Source organism: Amphiprion ocellaris, chromosome 20, assembly GCF_022539595.1.
Source record: "Amphiprion ocellaris isolate individual 3 ecotype Okinawa chromosome 20, ASM2253959v1, whole genome shotgun sequence".
Lineage (NCBI taxonomy): Eukaryota > Metazoa > Chordata > Actinopteri > Pomacentridae > Amphiprion > Amphiprion ocellaris.
The window spans coordinates 16,288,820-16,315,477 of record NC_072785.1 but is presented as its reverse complement, the minus strand read 5'-3'; the positions used below and the strand labels follow the sequence as shown (position 1 = coordinate 16,315,477).

The 26,658-nt window shown below is 38.9% G+C and overlaps 4 protein-coding genes across 7 annotated transcripts in view; all 4 read right to left on the bottom strand.

Annotated features, from left to right (window-relative positions):
• The window catches only part of flvcr2a (FLVCR heme transporter 2a), a 29,724-nt gene extending 27,851 nt beyond the window's left edge, over window positions 1-1,873 (bottom strand). Inside the window, exon 1 of the mRNA XM_035952371.2 lies at window positions 958-1,873. Coding sequence (XP_035808264.2) covers window positions 958-1,521 — 564 coding nt within the window. The 5' untranslated portion in view covers window positions 1,522-1,873. The remainder of the gene's footprint in view (window positions 1-957) is intronic.
• Window positions 1,874-3,709: 1,836 nt separating this feature from the next.
• On the bottom strand, window positions 3,710-10,999 carry jdp2a (Jun dimerization protein 2a). The gene is made up of 4 exons (XM_023279261.3): window positions 10,824-10,999; window positions 8,153-8,370; window positions 5,994-6,098; window positions 3,710-5,600 (listed from the first exon to the last, which is right to left on the bottom strand). The coding sequence occupies exons 1-4, from the start codon at window positions 10,909-10,911 to the stop codon at window positions 5,415-5,417; spliced, it is 597 nt and encodes a 198-aa protein (XP_023135029.1). The 5' UTR covers window positions 10,912-10,999; the 3' UTR covers window positions 3,710-5,414.
• Window positions 11,000-12,446: 1,447 nt separating this feature from the next.
• On the bottom strand, window positions 12,447-16,371 carry fosaa (v-fos FBJ murine osteosarcoma viral oncogene homolog Aa). 2 transcript variants are annotated; one of them, XM_055006206.1, is made up of 5 exons: window positions 16,110-16,371; window positions 15,196-15,296; window positions 14,299-14,526; window positions 13,870-13,977; window positions 12,447-13,774 (listed from the first exon to the last, which is right to left on the bottom strand). In XM_055006206.1, exons 1-5 carry the CDS (start codon window positions 16,219-16,221, stop codon window positions 13,106-13,108), a joined length of 1,218 nt encoding a protein of 405 aa, XP_054862181.1. In that variant the 5' UTR covers window positions 16,222-16,371; the 3' UTR covers window positions 12,447-13,105. The 2 variants fall into 2 exon arrangements, with proteins under 2 accessions (XP_054862181.1, XP_023135026.2); XM_023279258.3 differs by lacking the exon at window positions 16,110-16,371 and having other exon boundaries at window positions 15,196-15,964.
• On the bottom strand, window positions 16,156-25,559 carry mlh3 (mutL homolog 3 (E. coli)). Of its 3 annotated transcripts, XM_055006203.1 has the most exons (14): window positions 22,461-25,559; window positions 22,196-22,297; window positions 21,998-22,077; window positions 21,760-21,864; window positions 21,588-21,672; window positions 21,437-21,505; window positions 21,224-21,332; window positions 19,527-19,686; window positions 19,395-19,418; window positions 19,205-19,283; window positions 18,950-19,101; window positions 18,788-18,863; window positions 16,411-16,450; window positions 16,212-16,295 (listed from the first exon to the last, which is right to left on the bottom strand). In XM_055006203.1, the coding sequence occupies exons 1-12, from the start codon at window positions 25,060-25,062 to the stop codon at window positions 18,792-18,794; spliced, it is 3,639 nt and encodes a 1,212-aa protein (XP_054862178.1). In that variant the 5' UTR covers window positions 25,063-25,559; the 3' UTR covers window positions 16,212-16,295; window positions 16,411-16,450; window positions 18,788-18,791. The 3 variants fall into 3 exon arrangements, with proteins under 3 accessions (XP_035808273.2, XP_054862178.1, XP_054862179.1); XM_035952380.2 differs by lacking the exon at window positions 16,411-16,450 and having other exon boundaries at window positions 16,156-16,295; XM_055006204.1 differs by lacking the exons at window positions 16,212-16,295; window positions 16,411-16,450; window positions 22,196-22,297 and having other exon boundaries at window positions 17,898-18,863; window positions 22,461-25,558.
• Between the last annotated feature and the right edge of the window lie 1,099 nt (window positions 25,560-26,658).

The following is a 26,658-nucleotide window of genomic DNA, read 5'->3' as shown; positions in this document are numbered from 1 at the left end:
TTTCCTTTCAGGTGAAAAGCACAAATAATAAAGATTTAGGTGAATTTTGGTTTCCAGCTGGGCAAAACAGGCAACTGCCACAAACCAGCAGAGATCTGTATGGAAAAGCTATGTTTTAATACATTATGTGTGGTTACTGTAACCATATAATTGTTTTTAAATTCTATTTATAACTTGGGATTAGAGATTATTCTAGCACAATGGTAATGGTTGGTTTGCAGGTCTCTGGGTGTTGGCAGAGGGATGAAGGTGGGTCAGCATGGGATCCCCTGAGAAGTTAATCCAACCATGGGGCTACTAATACGTTTAACTCTCGTGTCATCCTGTGGGTCAAAATTGACCCCTTTTAAAGTTTGAAAATGTGGAGAAAAAAATATATTCTTACAGTGAAACTTCTAAAGTCCACATTTTCAACATTTTTGGGAAATCTTTGAACATTTTTTGGTGGAAAAAAGAAATGTTAAAAATGCTTCTGAAGAACATTCACAAAAAAATCAACCAAAATCCAGTGAAATTCGCTGGATTTTGGTTGATTTTTTTGTGAATGTTCTTAAAGAAAATATTAGAAGTTTTACTGATATGTACGAAAACACTTTAGATATTATTAGGATTTTTTTGGGAAGATTTTTACTCATTTTTTGAAAATATTTACAAGAATTTTCTTGTCAAATTTGGGGTATTTTTTTTTAAATAAAACTTTTAAGGGAAACTTTTAAGGAATTATTATTGGAATTTTCTTCCTGAAGGTTTTGCAAATTTTCAGAAATTTGGGGAATTTTTTTGCTGAATTTTGGGATTTTTTTCAGACAAGGAAACAATATTTTTTGGTGCCCGTAAATGAGGACAACAGGTGGGTTAAACATGTCAAATATATAACTTCTCTAGGGTGTTAGGGGGACAAACTTAAGAATTCAGAGGTCTATTCAGGTGCCTCTGTCCGTGTGAGCATCAACGCACCTGATTGCCAAAAACTCCAATGGAGCAGGCGGTGGAAACCTCATCCGCGCCGAACCACACGGACGCCAGGCGAGCAGGCATCCCCAGGATGAAGACCTGCGCCAGGGAGCTCAGCAACTGCCCGACCATTGTCACCCAGAACAGCTCCGGTTTGGCGCTGGCCACCTTGATCCATGTCCCTGCGCAGTTGAGCGCGTTGGCCACCAGCGCCGTGACCCGCAGCCCCTTCTTGTCCAGGAGCCAGGTGACCGGGAAGATGAAGGGGATGTAGGTGAGCATGTAGATCATGGACAGCCAGTCCACCGCGAAGGCTTCCACGGTGTAGAACTTCACGATGATGTTGCTGATGATGCCGTACTGGATCCATTGGTACGCGTTGCTCAGAGAGTAGGAGCTGAACAGGAACACTATCGCCCAGCGCTTCTTGTATAAACTGGTCGTGAGCGCAGAGCCGCTGTCTCCGTTCGGGATGCTGCTGCATTCAACTTGCTCTGCTGGGTTTGGAGCCGTCAATGCCAGATGTGGACCGTTCTCCTTCGCATCCTGAGCGCGTCTGTCCCCCATTTTTTTTCCTGCTTCAGTTAAGATGAGCGCGCTTCTTCCACCACCGCAGTAACCTACTTTAAATGCCTTCAAAAAGCAGTAAAAAAAAATCTCCCCCAAAAATATAAATGAATTCAGGTTACAATGAGAGAAAAATCACTTCGTTTCCATGTGACACTGTCAGAAAAGCACTCAGGTGTCAGGATCACAGCTCTCCTTCGCCCATCACAACAGCACTGGGATAACTTCAGACATTCCAGAGGACTGAGCTGCTCCACAGAAGTTCATTCAATACTTGAGCTTTCTGAGAAGTTCCCTTTAGTGGCCACAGACTCTAGGAGCTGACTGAACTTTTACTCCACCCAGCTGCTGAGATAAGAAATGACAGTGACTGTGGAGCTCTGTGTCCAGGAAACAGCAGAGAACAGCCTATAGACTGCCTATAGTCAAAAACAAACAACGTCAATAGACTTGGTATCTGGCCTTGTTGATGCCTTCATGTCCTACTGCAACATCAAAAACAAGTCATTCTTCTGATCTTTTTAAAGGTTCCTACATCAGGACTAGTGTAGTTTCCTTTGCCTCAGTCTTTTGCTTGTTAATCTGTGAGTTAAATCCCTCCTGCTAAAAACAAAGACTGCCTTGTCGTCACCTTTGTGCTTGCTGTTTGTCAGTACATGCTGGGAGCTTGTTTTGTTTCTCACAATTGATTAGTTTTGACTGAAATGTCAAATCTGAACCCAACAAAAAAACTTAATGTGTCTCCAGTTGTCTTACTGCATATAGCCTACTGTGGAAACTCTACAGGGAACCTTGTGACCCCTGAAACCAAACCAAAACATGTGGAGAAGTGAGTTACTGCTTAGTTTCATACTGTCTTGAACATATCAGAACATTCACCTTGTTGTCTTTAAACTAGCTTTTCTAAAGCAGTGACTTTCTCTTTGTCACTCTGCCATAAAGCTTTGACTGGTGAGGAACAGGCCATAGTTGTTGTTTGTAAAGTCTCTCTCTTATCTCAGAAACTTGGAATTCCTTTAGAGAAGTCACAGGTGTCTTGGTGGCCTCGACTAGTCTCTTTATTGTACAGTCATTCAGTTTTTGAGGATGGCCTGCTCTACATAGATTCCATATGTGGCATATTCCTTCCATATCTTTAAGATGGATTGAACGTATTCCAAGAGACATTCAGTGACTAGGACATTTTCTTGTATCCATCCTGACTTTTGCCTTTAAGTAACCTTTTTATAGAGTTGCTTGGAGTGTTGTGTCTTCATGGTGTAGTTATAATCAGAAGGACTGGTTCACCTGTGACTGGATCTTCCATATACAGGTGTCTTTATGCTACAATAACTTGAGATGCCCTTAGATGTTTTCCCTTGGACTAATTGTGTAACTTCTAGTGCCATTCGCCTGCAGCTGTGTTGAATTAGATGAGTAAGCTTAACCCTCGTGTTTTCCTGCGGGTCAAAATTGACCCGTTTTAAAGTTTGAAAATGTGGAAAAAAATATATATTTTCACAGTAAAACTTCTGATGTCCACATTTTCAACATTTTTTTGTAGAAAACAAGAAATGCTAAAAATGTTTCTTAAGAACATTCACAAAAAAAATCGACCAAAATCCAGCGAATTTCGCTGAATTTTGGTTGATTTTTTGTGAATGTTCTTAAAGAAAATATTAGAAATTTTACATATATATCTGTAATCACTTTAGCTATTTTTAGTATTTTTGGAAGATTTTTACTCATTTTTTGAAAATATTAACAAGAATTTTCTTGCCAAATTTGGGGGATTTTTTTTTTAAAATAAGACTTTTAAGGAAAACTTTTAAGGAATTATTAAAATTTTCTTCCCGACGGTTTTGCAAATTTTCAGAAATTTGGGGAATTTTTTTGCTGAATTTTGGGATTTTTTTCAGACAAAGAAACAATATTTTTTGGTGCCCGTAAATGAGGACAACAGAAGGGTTAAAGGGAGTTAATACACATGAAATAAGTTATTTCACATGCTGTTTCAGTGCTCTTACATAAAAATGCATCGTATGTGTGAAGCCAATAAAAATGTTAAAATGCAGGCATACAGGGTTAATTAGGTTGTGCCACTACTCACCACAAGATGTCAGTGTTGAGCAGAAATTTTGGAAGGATAATTTTACACAAAATATAGTGCCTCCTTGACATCGTTTCAATTTGTAAGACTCAAAAAATATCCAGTAAAAAAGAAACTAAACATTTATTTCTTAAGGGAATACAAAATGGGATTTTGTGATAGCTTATATGCTTATATAACATCATATTCAAAAGTATAAAAAAAACCCAGAATTTGTAGTAACAATAAGGTAACAGAAAATAAAGTACAATGTAAACACTTCATATATATATATGTGCATACATGACGCCTGCGCCAAAACAGTGGAATAAACAAACAAACAAACAAAAAAACAACGTTGAACTGTTGTGCCATCAAATGTATGAAAGAACCAAAATGACCAGAAAAACAATTATGCAGTAAAAAGGATTCTTTGTGTGCCGGTTTAACAACACTATAAAACAAATTGGAAATATTTTTTTTTTCTAAAATTTGAAGGTTAATGCTCTCCATTTCATGTTTTACTAGACCTATATCCCTCTAAATTTAAAGGGTTACAGGTAAAACTGATACAATTCTGCAAATGCACTTTACAAAAAGTAAGACAATCCAAGTCATTTTAGGAGCATGGACACTGACATGCTGAAACAAGACGTCTATTTCTAGCCTGATCACATGTAGCTGTTGCTCTTCTGGGGGGTTCACATGAAAACAATAGTTGAAATGATGTTAAAACAACAGCTATATGCAATTTGGCCACAATTAAACATCGATTCAGTTAATTGATCAAATGTAGCTCAGTTTTAGCACTGATTTAAAAATAAAAACATTGCCAAGCAAATGTAAAACATACAACAAATTGCTGAAATTGAACAATTCTTCTCCAAATCAAGCTCCATTTTTTAATTCCTGAAAACTTTTTAAAGTTTGTTGCTCAAGTTCAGATCATATATCGCACAAATCCACCTTAACCCTCATATTGTCCTGCGGGTCTAAATTGACCCATTTTAAAGTTTGAAAATGTGGGGGAAAAAAATATTTTCACAGTGAAACTTCTGACGTCCACATTTTCAACATTTCTGAGAAATCTTTGAACATTTTTTAGTGGAAAAAAAGAAATGTTAAAAATGTTTCTGAAGAACATTCACATAAAAATCAAACAAAATCCAGCGTATTTCGCTGGATTTTGGTTGATTTTTTTGTGAATGTTCTTAAAGAAAATAGTAGAAGTTTTACTGATATATATGTAATCACTTTAGATATTTTTAGGATTTTTTTGGAAGATTTTTACTCATTTTTTGAAAATATCTACAAGAATTTTCTTGCCAAATTTGGGGGATTTTTTAAAAATAAAACTTTTAAGGGAAACTTTTAAGGAATTATTGAAATTTTCTTCCTGTAAGTTTTGCAAATTTTCAGAAATTTGGAGAATTTTTTTTTTTGCTGGATTTTTGGATTTTTTTTCAGACAAGGAAACAATATTTTCTGGTGCCCGTAAATGAGGACAACAGGAGGGTTAAAGCCACAAACTCACTGTATGGAATGCAATTTTCTCAAGAGATTATTTCATTTAACTTCATTGTGATGGTGGCTGGAGCTGTGATAACCATAATGACAAATAAATGGGAAAGCAAGAAAAAGAAAATAAAAGAAGTTGGATTTTACTGTCAGAACAGTGCCCGAGGGTGCCGGATCCACATTTTGTGAAGCGCGCTGTGTGTCTGAAGGTAGCAGGGATCGGCTAGCTCTCCTCCGGACTGAGCCTCTAAGTGCTGCTTGTTGGCTGCTGCTTCTCAACCGTAAACTGTAGAAAGTCGTGGTGTCTTCACTTGTCCTCCAGCTGCTGCAACAGAGGGTTCACCTCGCTCTCCGGAGTTTTGACACTGTCCGTCCTGACAATACATGTGGGGCGATGGCGGTTCAGCATGAGGATCAGCTGCTGCCGCTCCAGCTTCAGCTCCTCAATCTGGGCTTTAAGGTCGGAGTTTAGCATCTCTAGTCGCTCTGATTCCTACGACAGGATGGAGGGGAAAGAAATAAGCACAAATACGGGAGTAGTTTTGTTTGGATGACTACAACAGAAACCTAAAATTATATATACTGATTCTAAATGTAAATTAAGTTTGAATCAACTTCATCTATTCTTTTCAACACAGTGAAATTAATATTTGTTGTTCCAACACACAGCATCTCTACAACGGAGTGGATGTGGGTGTGGATTGACTCAATGGTCAAGAATCTGTCACCAGTTGAACAGCTCATAAACTTATTGTGCACAATTGGCTAAATTTAACCCTTTTCTAACCAAAACAATGGAAATGAGATTTTAAATATTTATCTAACACAGAAATGACAAAACATCTGCTTGCTGCGTTCATGTTGTAGTCTGTACTGTACATCTCACCTTTTGTAGATAATCTGTTCTCTCTTTCTTTTTGTTTCGACACCGAGCTGCAGCCACTTTGTTTTTCTCTCGCCTCCGTTTCCTCCTCTCTTCCTCTTCATCTCCCTAAAGAACAGCAGGAAAAAACCTTAAAACATGGCTTCAGTTGCAGTTAATGCTGCTGTACATTGGCAGGCACTTCATGTTTATATACAAGGGAATTATGAAATTCACATGAGCAGCTTTATGTTTGGGCCACATCTCATTTCCTATCATTACAAAAAAAAAAAAAAAAAGACATTAGCACCAAATCAGGGGTGTCAAACTCATTTAGTTCAGGGGCTACATTCAGTCCAATGTGATCTCAAGTGGGCCAGATCAGTAAAATCACAGCATAATAACCTATAAATAACAACAACTCCAACTTCTTCCTTCGTTTTAGTGCAAAAAAAGTACGTTCTGAAAATGTTCACATTTAAGAAATTATCTTTCTATGAAACACGATGAACAACCTGAAATTTCTTTTTAAAAATAAGTGCAATTTCAACGATATTATATTTCAGATTATTATTTACACATTAAAACCTACAGATCACAGTGTTTCTACAAAGGCGCAAAACATTTAGTCACAGGTACCTGAAACTGAATGATATAGTATTTTACTTTATGATCAAAACGACAACAGTCAGACAAAGTAAGACAAAAAAATAACAAAAACAAGATAAAATATTACAAAAACAAGACACAAAATGACCAAAAAATTAGACAAACAACATGAAACAAATCAAAAATGAGACAAAAAATTACACAGATGACACAAACAAGACCAATAACGTGAGAAACAAAATGAGAAAACATAGACAAACAATACAAGCAAGACAAAAAAAATACAAAACGACACAAACAATACCAAAACAACAAATAAAGCAAAACACAAAATGACAAAAATAAGACAAAAAACACAAGCAAGACAAAAAGGAAACACAAAACGACAAAAACAGAAACAAAATGACAAAAACATTAGAGAAAAGTCAGACAAAAAAAAACAACAAAAACAAACAAAATATTCCAAACATGAGACACAAAATGACAAAAGAACGATGAGCAATAAAGTATTTTATTTTATGATCATATGGTCTAGAAATTATTTTAAATTTACAGTTTTACAAATGTACAATTTGCTATTAATGTCTACTCTGTAATTTTTACACTTTACAAAGTCGTCCGCATGTTTGACACCCTTGCACTAAATAAAAAACTGCCTATTTGTTTTTTAACCATGACATAGAATTTATGTTGTTCTTTCCAAGTCATGGTATGCATGAGATCACAAAAACAAAGTATCCTTTTACTGCAATTTGTAAATTTAGTCTGCTCAGATCTCACTACAGTATTAGTAAGACATGCTAAACTGGTTGAACATGAGCTAAATAATGCAAACATTTGCTACTAAAAAATACATGAATGGAAATACCAGAACAGCTACCAACTAGGAGAACTATGTTGTATGTTCATATGTAAACTAACTGTATGAAAGCATTTAATTCTGGCTCAGCTTTAACTACGACAAAACCTGTTTAGTCCAGTTTGCAATGAAACAGTTTTATTATTAGCATTATGCAGTTTATACTTGTAACTGTATGAGTTTAACTGCTTGCTTAATTGTGTTAAATGTAGGGTTTTTTTGCCTGTTGTTCTGAAAGTTAATTTAATTTAATTTAATTAAAAAAACCAAGTCCAAATATCATCTCTGCTGCCATCACTATGGTGAAGTTAGTGAAGGCTCACAGTCTAACAGCTCAACATTCGTCTGCTTGTATAATTCCTGTCACACTGACTATATTTTCATGGGTAAAGGGGTTCCCATCGTACGTTTAATACCAGTAACATGCCCCACTGTGTCCACGAGATGGTCCTGTTGATTAGGATATGACTCCAACAGCAAAGGTGTTTTCAATTGAAGCAAATCTGTTTATGATTTACTGTATAAAGGACATTTACCACATACTTAGCTAGAATCTGTCAAGTTAATCTGAAATGTTGTGCTCATTTTCACAGCAGTTGTATTAAATAAAGAAATAAATATGCAAACATCCATCTGTACAGAAATGTCCTCTTAGCATGTAATGTGTCATTTCTATTAGTTTAAAGTGTAATTGTTATCTCAGTGTGTCCTGTACCTCTGTTTTGATGACTAGGGGCCTCTTCCCCAGACTGTCCAGGAAGTGCAGAGGTGACAGCATCGTCCCAAACTCCTGGAGGTCGCCGAATTTGAGCTTGTCAGTCATCGTGGTGGCTGAGATCCCAGCCAGCGGGCCCAGACTGGGCAGGGAGCCTGCAGTCACAGAGGGATCTGGGATTTGTCCTGGCATCGTGTCAGTCTCGGTCGTGACCACAGCTACAGTAGGAGGCAGAGGGAGAAAATGGGAGACATACTCAGACGGAAACTAAACCAGATCAATGAGAAACACATAAACCTCTGTCTGCTCTGCCTGTTATAGCACATACTGGGGCGTACTTTATGGCACGAGGGGAGAAAAAACAGCCATTTCGCATTAGCAAATTAGACACAAATACATATGAAAGTGCGTTCTATGACCTCCAGCACAATCTGCTTCAGGAAGGCATTTTACCAAGGTGCGCTGTTCCCTTCTAGCAGACAGTTCGGTGATGAATTGCTGCTCTGTTCCAGGAGCAGGATGCTGAGGCTGCTGCTCATTAGCTTATTTTGTTATTTTGACACTTTCTCTGCAAGGAATATGCTACCATTTACAGAAATCCTGGCAGGAGCTTACCTTATTTAATCCCAAGTGGACAGAAAGAAAGATGAACAAGTGTGCACAAAGCAGATTCAAATTCCATTTTTGATCCAAAGAGAGCGAAAGGCAGCAATCGCCAAGAAAAACCTGTTAACGGTGGTTTGCTCCCTATGAGGCTTAATGTGAGGGGGTAGGAGAATATGGCTGCCAAAATTAAGCCAAGTTTTGTTTGGCCAATGTAAAAATGACAGATGACACCATTCAAGTCATATGTGTTGGGTGGACAGATTGTTACTGTTTTGTGCTGGCAAATGTGAACATTTTCATTGATACAGAGACAATTGGAGAGGAGGGGTGTGTGAGTAAAGCCGGCCAAAGACACAGGAAATTACTACAACAGCTCAGCGGATTTCCAAGCCACATGACAGCCAAAAACTATGATCTAAGGTCACTTACTCAGCTCTGTATCCCACACTATTGGAATAAACAGTTATACTCTCATGTAAATATAACTACAGAAAGCATCCATCTGGCTTGTTATCATCTGTGAACACGGACCTAAAGTTAAGGGGAGAGTTTAAATGTGTCGGTTATCCTTCAAGCTGAGAACACAACATCAGAATCTCATGGGAATAACTTTCAGTTTTGCACTTCCCCAAACTGCAGGTCAAAAAGACACAGCAGGCCACGATGTAGCCCCATGATTCACACACACAACATCTGCCTTGAAACGGGCTGGAAAAAGCAGATTGGAACTAACCCCAGCAAACAATACAGCCACATGGTTCTGAACATTCTGTGTACATACGATTCTTAGGGTAGCTTTATTATAGGCGGTTCCTAAAAGTTCCAGCAAACCAGCTCACTTATCCTGATTAGTCTGTGTTCTAATCATTTGTGCTGACCTCCATACATTAGAATGTCCCAGTTTACTTTACAAATATGCATTTGGAGCCGATTCTCAGCGTCCCAGTGGCCGGCGGCATGCCAAAAAGGCATCATCTGCCAAAAAACTGATGCTGCACTTATTGTTCAATGTGTGTTTTCCACTCTGTATGCATCTACAGCTGCTTTTACCTGAATCAAACAGCCAGAACATGCATAAAAACCAAACTCCACGTTCGTTGTCACAGTAAAGGTGAGTGTTTGTGCCATTTTAGCATTTCTTGTAACAGAACAATGTGATGAAAGAATTGCTGGCAGTTTGTAGTTTAGATTTTAGATGATTCTAGACAAAAAGATGTGTTTGGTATGTTTCATATTCCTTTTTAAAATGTAATTAACATGACTTACAGATGGATTTTATATACAAAATAAAGACAATTAACTGTTTTGCAACTACCGTATGAGGTACAGTAATCAATTACAGCCTCATGAAGTCATTTCTATGCATTAATAACATCTCTGTCACAGTGTAGGGCCTCCAGTCACTTTTTGGCAAGTGGGAAACTGCATTATGTAAGTTACACTGGTCCTTTAAAGCTGCTTCAACTGCTAAAAGCAACTGTACTTGTTAATAACTGTGCCACAGAGCTAGTATGATAGTACAGAGACTTAAAGACACTTGGTTTAATCAGTTTTTGGCACAAAGTGACTTTTTGGCACATCAGTGCAGCATGCACAGCAGCTGAATTGGTCAACTTGAAAGCGGAAGTTTTTTTTCTCAGTGCGGCACTAATCTTACGTAACTTTGTCTTTCCATCAGAAACCTGCAGTGATAAAATGTTACGGCTTTTCATCCAGATCGGCTTTAGATAAAGCGCGTTTTAAGAATCATTACGCAGCGTTCATTTCACTGTCAGATCGGTCAAACGAGGAACATTTTGTTCTGAATTGTGCACGCCGGGATTCATGTTAACAGCAGCATGAAAACAAAAGAAAATGATCCTTCTGCAGCGTGCTCAGGAACATGACATGTTTACTTTGCGCACCAAAATTCAGAGATCGCACCGAATTCTGCGAATAACCGAAAACATCCGATCTGCTCGCTGCGTCCTCAAACTATCCTCGCTGTGACCAATGCGTGGCGCGCCAATGAACTCTCCACGCAAATTATTCAGCTCTCGACTTGTGAAGTTTTTTGCTCACCGACCTGACTTTGATCCCAGGTGCAACAAATGTCCTTTCTTCTGCTCAGCCGAGGGTCGAGAGTAGATTTTAAAAAGTGGAAATCGTTGCATCAGCCCGACTTTAAACGTGATCCCAATCTGGGAGGATTTGGGAATGCGGAAATTAGGCTATGCCAGCCAAACGTAAGCAGGGATGTAAAAAAGTACATAGTGGGGGCAGAAGTGGGGAAGTCGCGCCGCTCCTCCCATAAAGAAACACTGAGGCTGCAGATGGAGACACAGAGCAGCCACTGATCCACAGAGAGAAAACACAAATGTTAGCTCCAGGACAGTTTAACAAGGTTGGTTCAAATATATCATAAAGAACATTCCACGCTTTGACTCAGCCTTTCATATGATACTCAGAATAAAATGCTCCTTTGCATTGAAGAACCTCTTTATTTAGGAGATGGTTTCTTGGTTCTTCATTGGAGTTGTTGGTTTGGTGGCAGGTAGCAACATTAGATTAGCTGCAACTAATTATTATTTAGTTAACTGGTTAATTATTTAGTCTGTAAAAGAACTGGAAATGACAGAAATTCTCAAATCTGGTATTATGTAACAGCCCAGAGCCCAAAATATCAAATGTGCTGTAATGGAAGATCCAGAAATGCTGTAAATTCTTACTTTTGGCATTATCAAATCGTATTACAGTACAGAAGCAGGTGGATCCACAAAGAATCTATCTTGACAGTAGTTCCTTAAAGAACCTATTTTTGCCCACATTATTTTTTGAAGAGGTAATAATCAAGTGTAAAAGAGTCTTTTTTTAAGCAAATATCCATTTGATGAATCGGTTCTTTGAAAAAAAAAACTTGTTAGAAGTTTCGTTGTGGGGAAAAAAATGTGTTTTTTCCATGGCATCACTGTGATGAACCATTTTTGGTTCCAGTTAGCACCTTTGATTTCTGAGTGTAGAGTAAATCCCCTACTGACCACTAGTTTTAGCCAATTTTTGCTTCAGGACTTTTCTTGGATGATAGTGACCTTGGTAATTAAAAACATTAAAATCATTTTCTGATCTGAGAAAATTAAAAGAGGTGCTTTTAAGATATGTTAATGAAATGTCTAGAAATAAACCTCCGATTTTTTAAGGACACAGATATGCTTTTTTTACTCTTAACATGAAAGCTATATGGAGGATTACCTATTTGTTTGAATGAAACTTAAATATTGTTTATGTAATATGTGACAGTGGAAGAGTAGGACCTTTTAGAGCTGAGCTTTCCTGGTCATGTGACTTCATTTTGATTTCAGTAATTGAAATATCCGTGACAATGAAGTTTTAATATAAGGTTACAACTCTTCAGCTATGACTTGTTGTTGACCCTTTAATCTAAAGCATAAATAATTTCTGGATGTGTTTAATGTTGCAGGAAATGTAAGAAAACCATCAAGATTTGAAAATAGAATTAATCGTATACATTAACAACAAGTTTATATTGATCAAACTGACTTAAAATAAGATTGTCACTGGGGTTGTGAGGGAAGATGTCCCTTTTTTTCAAAATATTACATTTAGTTTTAAAATAAGTTGTACTCTGTTATGTTTGAATTAACCTCTAAATTTGCTCACTTAAGCATCATGTTTTCAACACACCAAACACCACTGTGAACGTAGATTTATTGTAATTATTCAGCAGCATAAATAAGCAATCGATGCCCATTTTACTTATTTTTAAATTTAACAAATAAGTCAAAATCTGAAAGGTAAAAAAATAAATCATAAGTTACATCTTGATAAGATATATTTATATATATAGTATATAGCACTGGATGTTTTCATGGAAAACTTTCAACATTTTAACAATGAGGTCAAACCACAGTTGATGACATTGAGGTATGTAGTTACTGAACATAGATGAATATGTAAATACAACATTTACAGCAATCAATACACTATTGACACCAAAAACACAAAACCATACTGTCACGGTAAATTCCACATTACACCTTAGATCTAGTAACAGATCAGATATATATGAGCTTTGAAAATTATTTGGAATTTCTCAGCATGCGTTTTTAAAATCAAACCTGACTTCAGTCCCTCCGGTTAAATTAAAAGCCATGCTTTTAGCTACATCACTCTGTTGGCTATGTATCTGGAGAAAGTTTATAAGTTTGCTTAGTCACACACACAACATTTCATGACTGCACTCCTTGAAGTGTTACAGCACACTGTGGCATACGTTGGTCACCATTTCAGATTCGTGAACCTGCAAACAGAGAAACCAGAGAGATCACACAGATCACTTCCCTCTGTAGATTATAAGGCTAAGATAGTCGGAGAGTTGAGGATGTCGACGGATTCACTCTTGCTTCCTGCACCTTTATGGCTGTCTAGTCCCTCTGTGAGCGAGTCCAGCTCAGGACATGCGAACGTGAACACGGACAGGTAGCTGCTGCAGGTGGGGGTGGAGGTCACCACGGGAGTGCTGAGGGGCTCCAGGTCGCTGGAAACAGACTTGTACAGGGTCTCCCAGTCCGAGACCCCCAGAGAGCTGCTCAGATCGATGTCTGGCACCGAGCGAGCCGTCTCCATGGGGGTTTTCTCCTCCAAACTGGGCAGCATATTGTCCAGCAGGTCCTCCTTAATGTCCAGGGAGGGCTCGAGATCGCAGATGTTGATTTCAGCGCTGGCACACAGCAAGATGTTGGAGTTCCCAGAGATGGCTATGGACGGATCACTGGGGATGTCCATGTCCTGGAGCGAAGGAGCCTCCTGGATGCCATCCTCTGGAAGTCTGTCCTCGTCCGGACTGGGCGGCAGCTCCGGGGACCCTGTGGGCTCCTGGAAAATAGACTCCAGCTCCTCTGACATCTGGCACACCGGTTTATGCGTAGTGAGGATGAATTCAAGCCGTTCTTTCTCTTTGAGGAGGTTGGCTATTTCCGTCTCCAGTGCCGCCTTTTCCTCCTCCAGCTTGTCTGTCTCCTTCAGATAGATCGACATCCAGAATCATCCACAGGGGAAAACACAGAAGAGGAGGTGCAAATGACAGCTGAGTGTATGGATCACTGTTTACTTACAGCTTGCAGTGTATCTGTCAGTTCCCTCCGTCTGTTGCGACACTTGGCTGCGGCCATTTTATTCCTCTCCCTTCTTATCCTTTTCTTCTCCTCCTCCTCTGGAGACAGCTGGGATGCAAAGGAAATAATTTGGTTATTACCTTGAAGGATCCAGCCATTTCATCCCCTAATCCACTACATCCGCTCCCAGTTCACCCTCTGAAGAATGGCAAAAGCATGTTTCGCTGCAATGCGTCTAAAAATAGACCATTGTTGCAGACTTGCTGTGACCTGAATATAAATTGACTGCCTAAGGAAGGCACACAGCCCGCACACGGCACCAGAGGAGCATGCACAATAGCTCTGTTGCACATAAGGAATTCAGATTGGCACATGTAAATCCACACTGTTCCGACCAATAGCAGGTGGACTCCATCTGAGCTAACCTACCTGCTCCGCTTTCCCCTTCCTGACAGCATTTTTTCCCTTATTCCCGCCTGCTTTGGGTGTTGCCTGGTGAGAGCTTTGCGGTTCATTGGCTTGCTTGCTACCCAGAGACGGGGAGACAGATGTAATAATTGTAGGCTGGACCATCCACTGGAAATCTGGGGTAGAGGAAATTGCTGTAACTGTTGGAACAAACGCTGTGTCTTGTGCGCTCATGTCATGGCAGACCTCCTGCAGAAATGGGAAATAATGCACAATGAGGACGACAATAGAAGATACCAGGGGTTTAGAGTGAATCTCATTGTGATGACAAACATGACAAAAACCTGCAAATCACACGTTTTGCAGCTGAAATCAGAGGCTAGCCTGCATTGGCTGATCTTTTCTTGAAATATACCCCACCAGAAATAGCCCTTCTCCAGATCAATATTTGACTTTATCATTGTTTCTGACGTCAACACTGACGCAGGGATGCTGTGGAGTCTCCTGAATGGATTTATTTTTCTCAATGAACCGCTGCATCGACACGCTCACATTTGGTCCCAGGACGTCGGAATCATAACAATCCAACTCACCGTGCTGCTTTTGTCACATTTTTTTCCCCACCTCGCAGCTGATTCCTTCGCTCCAGTTACATATCAAACGCATCCCGGAAATTTAAAAAAAAAAAAAAAGATTTTTTTAAAAAAATGACGTTTAAAATGAAGCGCACTCAGTTAATTAAAATCTTATCAATCAGCTCCCCCTCCCCCCACCGACCAGATAAAAAGCCACTCTATATCTGTGGATATACATATAAAAAAGAAAAGAATAAAAAATGATGGGGGGGGGATGCTGAATGTGCTCATCTGCCCTCCCCGGGATCCATGTTGAATAAATGATCAACAAAGCCATTCATACCTTTGCATTGCTCTCTGAGGAGGAGGCAGGAGAGCTCGCCTCCTCTGGCGTCTTCAGGCTCAGTGTCCCGACAGGAGACTCTGTCCGGCAGGTGGGAGAGACTGGATCCATGTCAGGCGTCAGGTTGTTGTGATACATCACCAAGAGGAAGCAGGGGGGGGAAAAAACACACACACACACACACACTCCAGTCCTGATCAATGACAAATATGACTGTGGCCTTCCGCTGGGCAGAGCGGCTCGGGTCTGTTCTCCAGGTATATACCTGGTAACTGGACGACTAGAATGCAAGCCCCTCCTTTTATGCTCTGCTAGAATTTTATGAATGAACCAAGACTGTACCATCGACGGAAGGGAGGGGGGGTCAGACTGGCAGCCACACGGGCCTACATTTTGGTGTAAAAGATTATTATTTTCACATTTATGCACAGGAATATGAGAGATGTTTTAAGTGATGTTTTGCATAAATGCGGTTACGAGCTGGTCTCTGCACGAACGAGCCCCATTCACAAATATCGGCTGCTTATTAATTCAATATGGGATGAGAAACGTGAGTCTATTTATAAATACAAAAAAATGTAACCATTTCATGGGCGATGAAAACTTAATGCTCGGGTGCGTTCAAGGTTAAAATCCATGTGCGATTAGGAGCAAGCAAAGCTCACTGATGCTGTTTTATTTTATCACCAAGATCAATTGAGCACGTTTTTTTTACACGATAATTTCAACAGTAAACTACATGTTTAATTTCTCCTTAACGAATCTCCTCTCTCCTGATCACATCCCATCTCTGTGAAAAACGTTTTTGAAAAGTGTGACAGACATTCCTCGACCAGCTCTGCACAGCCATCCCCCTCCAAGATCAGCATCGGAGACTGTTAGCAGACATAATGAAATGATGCTGAATTGTTTACTTGGGAGATGGAGGTGAGGAGGAGAGGCTGCACATGTGGGGGCGGACAAGTCACGTGGCATGACCCGGAACTGTGGGGGAGGAGGAGGAGGAGGGAGAGAGGGGTCGGTCATCGTTCACAACATCGCTGCAGCAGCATCCAGACACACTCCCATGTCTGATGGGTTCTGTCCGTAACACTTCAGAACTGGAGATAAAAAAAACAAAAAAAACATGAAGCGATGTTTACCTGAGACGTGACTGATGATGATGTGGTGAGGAGGCTGAAGGTACAGTCAGTAGTTAAGGGAAACTTAACTTACAGGACACAGCAGATGTGATTGCACCCCACGTGAAATATCACTGAAATTATTCAAAAATTATGAATAAATTACTTCTAAGTAGGATATTTATTCTCGTGTAAAATGGAAAAACTACATTGTAAAGCATCTTGTTTAATAGGTGTAAATACGGATGTTTTGTCAGTTGAAAGTTAATTCAGACTAAAATATCTCACTTTATTATTCACAAAAAATTTAAACTTGCCAGCATTTGGTTTCTGATTTGAGGTCTTTTGACTTCAAATTAAAACTATGTTGATCCTCAAGACGTACAAGAACCCCTCTGCAAAGTGTTTCCTCAAATCACTGATTCAAAAGCGACATGAAAAAAGTGTAGTTTTTCATTCACATCAAAACAATCACCAATCAATTTTACATTTGCTTCAGCAGCAGCTCTTCAATGGGTGAGTGAGGTTTTAAAATAATATAACATTTTAGACAAACAGTATCCTAAAGAGCTATTAGTCACTTTCTATCAAACTGAACAGTGTACAACATGAAAGCAAAGAACTGCCAACAGTTTGTTAGTACTGTTACATCAAAGTTTGTAAATAACATGAGTTTAATCCTGATAAATTACTTCTGACAAAATGGACAACAAACTTGGAAAACTGACCTCCATTGAGGCAAAGCAAAGACATCCTAAGCACAGATGTATTATTAACAGTGTAGTTCCACTGAAGTCCCTCTTTGGTTGTTGATTAAACCTCTTAACCTTCATCTATGTATTAAAGTTACATATTTAGAAGATTGCCTTAGATCAGGGGTGTCAAACAAGCGGCCCACGGGCCACAACCGGCTCATTTTTGTTTTGATTTATTCATTGTTTTGTGTATTGTTTTTGTCGTTTTGTATCACGCTTTTGTCATTTTTTGTCTTGTTCATCCATTTTTTGTCACTTTGTAACTTTTTTGTCTTTTTTTTGTTTTGTTTTGTGTCATTTGTCTAATTTTTTTGTCATTTCATTTTTTTGCTTTTGTCGTTTTGTGTCTCATTTTCTTGTTTTTTTTTGTCTTTTTAAAAAAAGTAAAATACCATATAATTCAGTTCAAGATACCAGTGATTAAAGGTTTTATGCCTTTGTAGACACTCTGTGATCTGTAAGTTGTAATGTGCAAATGATAAAGTGAGGCATAATAATGTTGAAATTGAATTTATTTTTCTTAAGAAATTTCAGGTTGTTCATATATAATAATGTTTTGTAAAAGGATAGTTTCTTAAATGTGCGCATTTTCAGAATGTAATTTTTTGCACTAAAACAAAGGAAAAATTTGGAGTTGTTATTTATAGGTCATTATGCTCTGATTTTACTGGTCACTTGAGATCAAATTAGGCTGAATGTGGCCACTGAACTAAAATGAGCTTGACACCCCTACCTCAGATGTAACTCTACATCATTGCTTCCTCTAGAATGTGCAGATCTATGAAGTCCCCGCCTCCCCTTCCACTCACCTCTCCCCACCTATAGCAGCACAAGTACACCAGCTCGCCTGTAACTCTGTTTAAACACTGTAAAACTAGTCTATTATTTAGTCTCAAAGTCTTAAAGTGTCCCAGAAAGCCATGACAGCAGGACCTCAGGTATCTGCAGCTGTAACTAATATGCCTTTGCTTTCCCTGATGTGACAAGTCAAGATGTCTGCTGTGTAAAAGGTGCACTGCAGCTTCCTTTAATTCTTCAACAGAAGAGAGAACTGCTACACTCAAATGGTGAATAGAACAGCAGACTGGTATTTTGCATACATTAATGTATACATAGATCACCACTAGGGCAGAAAACTGCATATAAGTTTATTTCTATTTCATAGCAGGTGCTTTGCCTTTGACAAAAGTCAGACTACAGAAAAATGTGAGATTCATTTCTTGAGGTTTCTAAAAAAAAATATCAAACTGACTAAAGTATTTAAAAAAAGTGACAAAGTGTCTGCAATTTCAAGTGCCATTTCTAGCAAAACACAACAGCTGCTTCTCAGCTTCATCTCAATCTGCTGTTTGACAGAAGTAGTTAAATAAATAAATGTTTTTCTGACTAACTGTTGCTTAATCACCAAGTGGATCACCAGATTTTGGAACATTCACATGGTCACTACACTGTGCCTGCTACTGTTTTCCTGACAATGCATCACATTTCTTCAATTTATTTCAGCATTTCCTCTTTTTGCCTATGACAAAATGACTGTTATTTAAATCTGACATTGTGTAACTGATATACTTTTCTTGGAATTTACTTTTGGGTGAGTATAAAACAAAAGGTCTTAAATATAGGACTTTGAGGAAAACTAGAATATTTGAGACATTTTTATGAGCTATACTTCCTTTTATTGGCAATAAATTACATATTTTAAAATAAAAGACACACCAACTTATCTATTTCCATAGAGTTCCCATGCTTTGTACATTCTTCTCAGCTTTTGGAGGTTTGGTTTGTGGAATTCCTGCAGGGACAAGAATGTCGTCTGATTGACATTGCCTTGAATCCTACATTTAGTAAAAGTTTAGCTGTTCTTCTACATTCTCATACCTTCTGGTCTTTGTCCAAATGAAGGATGTCTACAAGGGGAGCAATAGATGGACGGCCATGAGCACACTGGAAAGGCAGCTGGCAGGAAGACAAGGATGCTACCAAGCTGCAGCATTCATCTTTGCTTAGAGTGTCATTGAACTTGATGGCACCTGTTTCATACACACATGTATAAAAATATCAGGTTTAAAAAATACAGGGTCTTCATGACAGAAAAAATTAATTCAAGGACAGAGAGAAGTAATTCATCTTTACCGTGGCACGCTAGCGAGGCGAGCACTTTTAGAACAGTGAGAGGCAAAGTTCCTCTCACTCTACCTGTTGAGCGTAGTAACTGAAAATAGAAAAAAGGAAAAGTAGTGTACATCTGTTACACTTTATCAAATAGTAAGATGCTTTCTGCACCAGTGGAGTTTAAAAGGTACCAAGACAGGACCTAGCTTACCTCAATCTGCTCTTGAAGATACTCCTGATATGAGATAAAGCAAAAGTGGGAAACATGAGGGAACGGAACTGTAAAAGCCCTATTTTGTATATATAGTAAATTGTCTCAATGTTGAGGTTTTACAAGTCTTACCTCAACAATAGGCTTGATAACAGATGGTCTTCCTCGTCGGAGCTCATTACTCTCTTTTTCCGTGAAGCACAGTGGTACCTTCCCTACAAACACTTGTGGATCTGCTGCCTGTGAGAAAGTTACTTCCAGTCCCAAACTCCTCAAATGTGACTGACAAGACCTGCAGGAAGATGATAGCAGAATGTGTTAGCACTGTAATAATATCTGTAATAATGATAATAATAATTGATTTGTATAGCGCTTTTCTGGGCACTCAAACACACTTTACAGGTAAAAGGCAAATAATAAAGCACAAAATAAAGACTGATGTTCATGCAGAAACGATAAAACCTTCAGCCCCAGTGCATCGTTTCTGCTCTAAAAAGATTTAAAAATGTGTTTCCTACTTAAAAATCCCTGTTTCTCTGGAAACTCCTAAAATTTTTGATTATCCTGAGTAAATTGTTTCTTGTAGCTTGAGACTATTTTTAATTAAAAAAAAAAGAAATCTGTTTAAATTCTCTGACTTCAGCTCCCCAAACAAGACATTTTTAATAAACTGAATTTAAAATTTAATTTAAATAAATTTAAAAAAATAACAGCAGACTGCAGGTCCAATAAGTTTAAAAGCTGAAAACTGACTAGAATTAACGATTAAATCAGTTTTTGCAATAGTAAAATGATGTTTCTTGTAGATTTTTTGTGAAAATGAGAACTGTCTGAGTTTGCTTTTTGAATCAAGCATCAAAAATGTCCGACGCAGAAACCACAAACTGCAGCCCCGGTGCATCGTTTCTGCTCTAAAAAGGTTTAAAAATGTGTTTTCCACATCAAAATATCAGTTCTTCTTGAAACTGAACATTTTTAATCAGAGTAAATTATGTTTCTTGTAGATTTGTTGAGGAAAATGAGAACCATTCAGCAGAATGAGTTGTAATGAACATCAACCAGGTAAGAAATAGAAATATGAATTTTTAAAAAGAAAACAAAAATAAAATGAAAGTAAGACACAAAATAAATAAAAGGGTTGTCTAAAGAGTTGTGTGGCGCAGTTTGATGAAAATCACAGTAATGTCCTAATGTCACAACAAGGAAAGGTTCAACAATGGTGAAGGGTGGTTTCATTGTTGCAGAGTTTAGTTGCTACCTAAGGGACAGTTTAGTCCGCTTTATATGATTTAAGCTGAAGGATGAGAGTACGTTTCTAAGGTGAGCGACTGTGCGTGTTGTCATTTGTTAAGTCTTGTGTCATCAAGGAAAGTACATCAGAAATCACAAAGGAAAAAGTTTCCTCGCAGCTCCAGGATATAACCTCATTCAAAAAGTGAAAGAAGCAGATTGTTGCAGCTACAGAAACCATCACCTTCCTGTCTAAAGGAGGAAACCTGCTTATACATGTTTTTATGGACAGAGTCTTTTGACTATCTGAAAACTCCCTGAATTGAAACTTAGCCTGTTCAACTCAAGATGTAATTCTGAAGGGACATTTTGACACTCACAAGTAGCGCATAAGGAATCTATGAATGTAGGAATACAGATTTAATTATAGCCTTGCATGAAATCTGGCAAACATCTAATATACTGTAGGTTTAAAAGAACACCGGAGGCTGCATCACCGTCTGTTACTACCTCTGTCCTTCGTTATGCTGTAAACAAATGTATATTGTTATACTTAGTAGTATCTCGTAACACTGTACAAAGCAGATTCACAACCTCACCTAAGCAGTCTTAAGTCCTCTTCTGGCATACTGATCTCAAGAGGTGGCAAAATGGTTGACGAACACAGACGTTTCTCCCCTTGGACATCTGGATTGTTCTCATATGAATCTACAGCAGCACAAAATAATTATCACAATAGGATCACATCAGGATCCCAACAGCTTTATCAATTTTACATTTCACTGACAATATTAATACTCAGCACTATGTACCTGCAATTAAATTTTCAAGTCGAACTCTCTCATGTGCAGCATGTTGATCCACCAGCACCAACAGGTTTCCTGGGATTTCAAAACAAAATGTACAAATATGAAATATACAGTGTCAGGAAAACAGCAAATGCTTTAAGGTTTCCCTCCATACCCTCAGTTTCAGTGGGTGCCCCTGGCTCTTTATCTCTTGTATTGATGAGGCATGCAAGAAACTTCTTATCCACTTGGTGAATAACCTAGAAGGTAGTTGGATAACAGCTTTATAACATCAAATAATTCAAATCTGTCAAAACACTGAAAAGGTGGTTAAAGGATAAACTTGCCTTCATTGAGTGAATCATGGCCTTAGAGAAACGGTACGGAAACAGGATGTTGTGAACCTTTACAGCCAGTTCGTCAGCTTTTCCAGTGGAAATATCCACACCAACCTGCCGACATAGTCGTGGTCATTATGCGGTATTAAAAATATAAACATTAAACTGATAGAACAGATAAAACAAGCAGCAAATTTTGCAAACGTCTCAAAAGTGAACTTCAACTGAAAAAATAAGTTTTGTTTACCATAGGAGGGCGTACAAACACGGGGTTATTCCATTTTGAGTACAAAGAAGAAAGTGAGTTGGAGCTTTCACCAAGATCATCTGCAAAGAAACACAAGACAAAAATGTGACCAGAAATAATCAAAATAAACTACATACATTTTGTACTTTGTGTGAGTCAGAACTTTACAGTCTACAATCTGACATGTCTGTGAGTTACCTCTATAATCAAGCCCTGAGCTAATCACTCTTTCTGGCCTGGATTTAGGAAGGAAAGGCAACACTAGATCCACCTGAAATGGGTAACACCTGTATTCCATCCCTACAGTTTAGGGAACATGAACATGAGAGTAAACAGAAGCACCAACACTTTATCCACATGAAACCCTTAAATTTCTAAATGAATGACAGTGAAATTACTCTTGCTGAATCCTGAATTATCTTTTCAGTTACCATAACATCTGTAATTGTGTGTACCAACTCACCTGTTTCAGAGATGACACTAACTGCCATATTGGTGACATCAGATGTACAGCGTACTTGTGTTTCTTCTACAGCTGGTTCTTCATATCTGCTGAGCCCGGTCACTCTGTTGACGTAAACCATCTTTCCAACAGATGTATCGTAGTGATGAAGCCAGTCATTTGATGTTATATCCTCGTCCTTTTCATCCAGTTCAGGATTTGTACTGCAACCTGTGTCCAGATGGAGATTTGGTGCAGGATCACAGGGATTCTCGTTGTTGCTCTCTTGGATACCATCACTACCACTACTGAGAGGGATATTTTCCTCTGAGGTAGTCCTGGACATGTATAGTGTTACTTCTGAATCGTTTGTGATGTGTTGCTTTAAATGGCAGAGTTTAGCTGCCAAAGATTTTTTACCTTTATTCTCAGCTGAGACTGGTTTTAGCTTAGAGACAGCTGATAGTATGGGTGGGCTTTGGGAGCTGCACTGTCTCTCCTCTCCCTCTTGTGTCTTTGTAACATCGCCCTCTTGCCAATTTTCCTGACAAGCTAATATATTTTTAGGATTCAAAACAAAGCTGTCTGTCTGAGTACGTCTGGTGTTGTTCTGTGCATGAGCCTCAATAGCGCTTGGTAATTTCAGTTCATCAGATCTAACATATATTCTTCTGAACCTGTCTAGAGAGCCAGACTCCTTACACGTGGATAACTTCTGACAAGAAATTATTTTGGGGATTTTTGATGGAATAATAGCAGCAAAGTCTCTGCATAGCTTCTGAGAGGATCCTTCTTGGCCTGCATAGAGTGAGATTTTGTGTTTTGATGCCAAGGATCTTCCTTCACTTTTCAAAGGTAAATCTCCAATCTGAAATACTGGCCTGTTGGTTTTGGATAGGCTCTGGGTGTGCAGACTTTCGTGAATGTATGGGTCAGACAGACAGATTTTTCTGTCACTTAATAGAGTCTGTCCATGGCAGTCTGGTACTGTTGGCTCAGTACAGTTTAAATCAGGCTGAACTTGTTTAATATGACTATGTAGTGTATATACATTGCTGATTGAGGTAGCACTGTTTGACTGAATGTCCTTTTCTTCAATAACTGCACCATCTAGGCCATCTGACATATGTAACATTTTAGAGCCTTCCCCAGATTCACTGAATACTGGTTTCTCTTCTTTCTTAATGTTATTATGAGATGCAGGCTCTAGTGTAGCGAGATCACATTGTGGCTCCTCTACACATTCATTATTTACACATTTTTTACCATGCATTATGCCCAATTCATCTGCAGGTATCCTTTTCTGCCCTAGTTGATCAGTTTCATCTGCTCTACACTCGGTCAGGTCAGACTCCAGGCAAATACTGTCCACACATACACCGACATCTGTGCATTTGCGATGAACAGATTCAGATGCCAGTTTAATTCCAATGCTGCAATCCAGTGAGGAAGTACCAGTTGTTCCTAAGTCACATTTGTCGCTATTCTCTTCTTGATCTGTTCCATCTGTGCCAAAAACATTAGGAGATACATCATCCAAGTCATCTTGAGAAAGGACAGCCACCAAGTTTTCCCTGCTCAGGAAAGCTTTCACTGCTTCTTCTACACAAAGCAAAATCCCACCCCAATCTTTGAACTCTATCAGAGTTTTGGCAGGCTCAAGACAAATATCATACTCTGAGTAAGAGCATTTAATATTGATGATGTATACCCCATACAGCTCTTGGCTTCGTTTGTGTTTTGGACTCCTGATGACAGACGGCACATCTGAACTGTCATTTTTCTGGCTTGAACTGCTTATTCTGCGCAGGAGAAAGTTCAGCAGCTTGTGGATCCGTGTTTTCAACAGCAGCCTGTCATTTACATACAGGAACTGCAAGCTGTTATTGTAGTGACCCTCTCTGCCGAGGTAGCCGATCACTTCAAACTGCTTGTGTGTGTAGCTGATTTCTCCCAGTTTCTCTGCTCGCATAAGGCCGTGGATCTGAACAAACCTGTGGTAGGTGTTTCTAGCTTTAGGAAGCTGCACCAACATGGCTCCAGTGGAGTCATTCTTCAGGGTGAATGATACTGAGGGATGCATCAGAGAAAGAGCCTCCACCCTGTGTCTGATCCTCTCACCCTCCAGGACAGCATCGACCCTCTTCCTCCGGACTGGCATGTTGTGAAAGAAGTTACAAATGATAACAGTTGTTCCAGCAGAAGGTCGAGCAGTTTCTGCTTCAAAGACATCTAATCCTTTGCCATCCTTGAATATTTTAACATGTGTTTTCACTGATGATCTGGTCCGTGATGAGATTTCAACAAGAGTGGCAAAAGACACCACACTTGCCAAGGCTTCTCCTCTGAAACCGTACCATCTGAGGTTGTCCAGGTCATTCAAAGAACTACATTTGCTTGTGTAGTATCTATTTCCCACACACTCCATATCTTCAGCGCTCATCCCAGCACCGTTGTCGATCACCTGAACTTTAAAAGCGTCCATGTCCATCCTGACTCCCACACAGGTCGCTCCAGCATCGATGCTGTTCAGAATGAGCTCCTCTACACACTGTTGAAGGGAGGGGATGGCAACACCGGAGCGAAGTTTCCCCTGAAGCTCTAAGGGCAAACACTTAATCATGATGAATTCAGTTCTCTTGGTATGTTTACTCCTTTACTTGTACTGACCAAAGTATCAAGTTAGCTTACAGCCTTTAAATTGACTGTTGCTAACAAGCTAACGTACGCTGACTTGAAGCTGGCCAGTTTCGTGACTTCCAACTGAAACTTTTTGACCGCGGCACATAAAAACACAAACACTTAATCATGATGAATTCAGTTCTCTGGGTATGTTTACTCCTTTACTTGTACTGGCCAAAGTATTAAGTTAGCTGGAAACCTTTAAGCTGGCTGTTGCTGACATAACAAGCTAACGTACGCTGACTTGAATCTTGCTAGTTTCGTGACTTCCAAATGAAACTTCTGACCGCGACAAATTAAAATAAAGTCCAATAGAGTAAACATTAGAAAACCATACCAATGAATAACCCTGCTGTTGTGTACAGTCAACGTTGTACAAAAAGAGCTGCCCTCAGCCGCTTACTACTAACAAACAAAGCTAACACCGCCATCTTCTGGTGTGACTGACCGAACTAATGCTACGTTCTTGTCAACCGTAAACTAGTAAATCCATGCTCCCAGACTTCGCCGACACGCACGTAGCGTCCAAGAACAAGTGACGATATTAAAGTTATGGGCTAGATTAGTAAATCAGACAGGGTATCTAAAATATATACACATCTATACAAAAACAGAGTTCATCGCAGTCTGTTAATATTTGGCGTCATGAGCTGGAGACTTCTAAGCTTTCAAATATAAATATAAATATAAATATAAATTTCTGATTTCCGAGGTTACTCAAACTCAACATTCCCACACCCTTTCTTGTAAGTTCTCATGTAGGCGCCAATGTTTTAGCACCACCTGCTGTACGGAGTGCGCCATCTCAAGTGTTGACAGACCCAGACACAGGTTTGTAGTTTTTCCTGAATATATAAAGTCAGTATATCCATTTTTATCACATTTTTCTCCATTAATTTACCCCCTTTGCATGCCTTGTTAAGCCTCAACCCCATAAGCAAGTCTAGTTAACCCTGTCATTCCAGGCCTTTCTCTTACAACATACATTGGACTTGTCACAGTAGAAAAGTAAAGGTGTTATTAACTAAATTGTACCTAAGCGTGCTGGGAAAAAATGGCAATGTGACAGTGAGCCAGCATGCATAATACAGAAACATGAAACCAAATCAACCAAATGGAATTCAGCATCATTAATTTAATTGCTTACACCTGTGCGGTGAAAAGGACACACAGAGGATACAGCTCAGCAGATGGTATTTGATTATTATTAGCTAAAATGTAAAGCTTGGCCAAATAAATGTGCCTCAGTCTAGATTTTTCTTATTAATCAATGTCACCTGCAAAACTGTTAATCTATGACAGCTGTGGGTGATTGCTGCATAGATGACCATTCTAATAGTTTTTTTTAAATACATACTTATATAGTCTATGTCTATTATAGTCTATGTTTTGTTCTTGCACAAGACATCTCTGCAACAGAACATCAAAACTACAACTACAGACAGAACTGAAAGAACTAATTATGCACCAAAATAAAAATAATAATGTGCAGCGGGAGAGTGGGGTCATAAAGCAGAAATCAAAAGTTAGTAATGAG

Excerpts from the sequence above, each read along its gene's own strand:
- mlh3 (XM_035952380.2), bottom strand. The coding sequence starts at position 25,062 with ATGATTAAGTGTTTGCCCTTAGAGCTTCAGGGGAAACTTCGCTCCGGT. Across the intron at positions 21,865-21,997 it reads TGTTTGTACGCCCTCCTATG|GTTGGTGTGGATATTTCCAC; the intron begins GTAAACAAAACT and ends CTATGTCGGCAG. Across the intron at positions 21,333-21,436 it reads ACTTGAAAATTTAATTGCAG|ATTCATATGAGAACAATCCA; the intron begins GTACATAGTGCT and ends GTGCTGCTGTAG.
- fosaa (XM_023279258.3), bottom strand. The coding sequence starts at position 15,540 with ATGGTACAGTCTTGGTTCATTCATAAAATTCTAGCAGAGCATAAAAGG. Across the intron at positions 14,527-15,195 it reads CCTCAGAGAGCAATGCAAAG|GAGGTCTGCCATGACATGAG; the intron begins GTATGAATGGCT and ends CCATTTCTGCAG. Across the intron at positions 13,978-14,298 it reads GGAAGGGGAAAGCGGAGCAG|CTGTCTCCAGAGGAGGAGGA; the intron begins GTAGGTTAGCTC and ends TTTGCATCCCAG.
- jdp2a (XM_023279261.3), bottom strand. The coding sequence starts at position 10,911 with ATGCAACGATTTCCACTTTTTAAAATCTACTCTCGACCCTCGGCTGAG. Across the intron at positions 8,371-10,823 it reads GCACCTGGGATCAAAGTCAG|CTGTGGTCACGACCGAGACT; the intron begins GTCGGTGAGCAA and ends CTCCTACTGTAG. Across the intron at positions 5,601-5,993 it reads GAACAGATTATCTACAAAAG|GAATCAGAGCGACTAGAGAT; the intron begins GTGAGATGTACA and ends ATCCTGTCGTAG.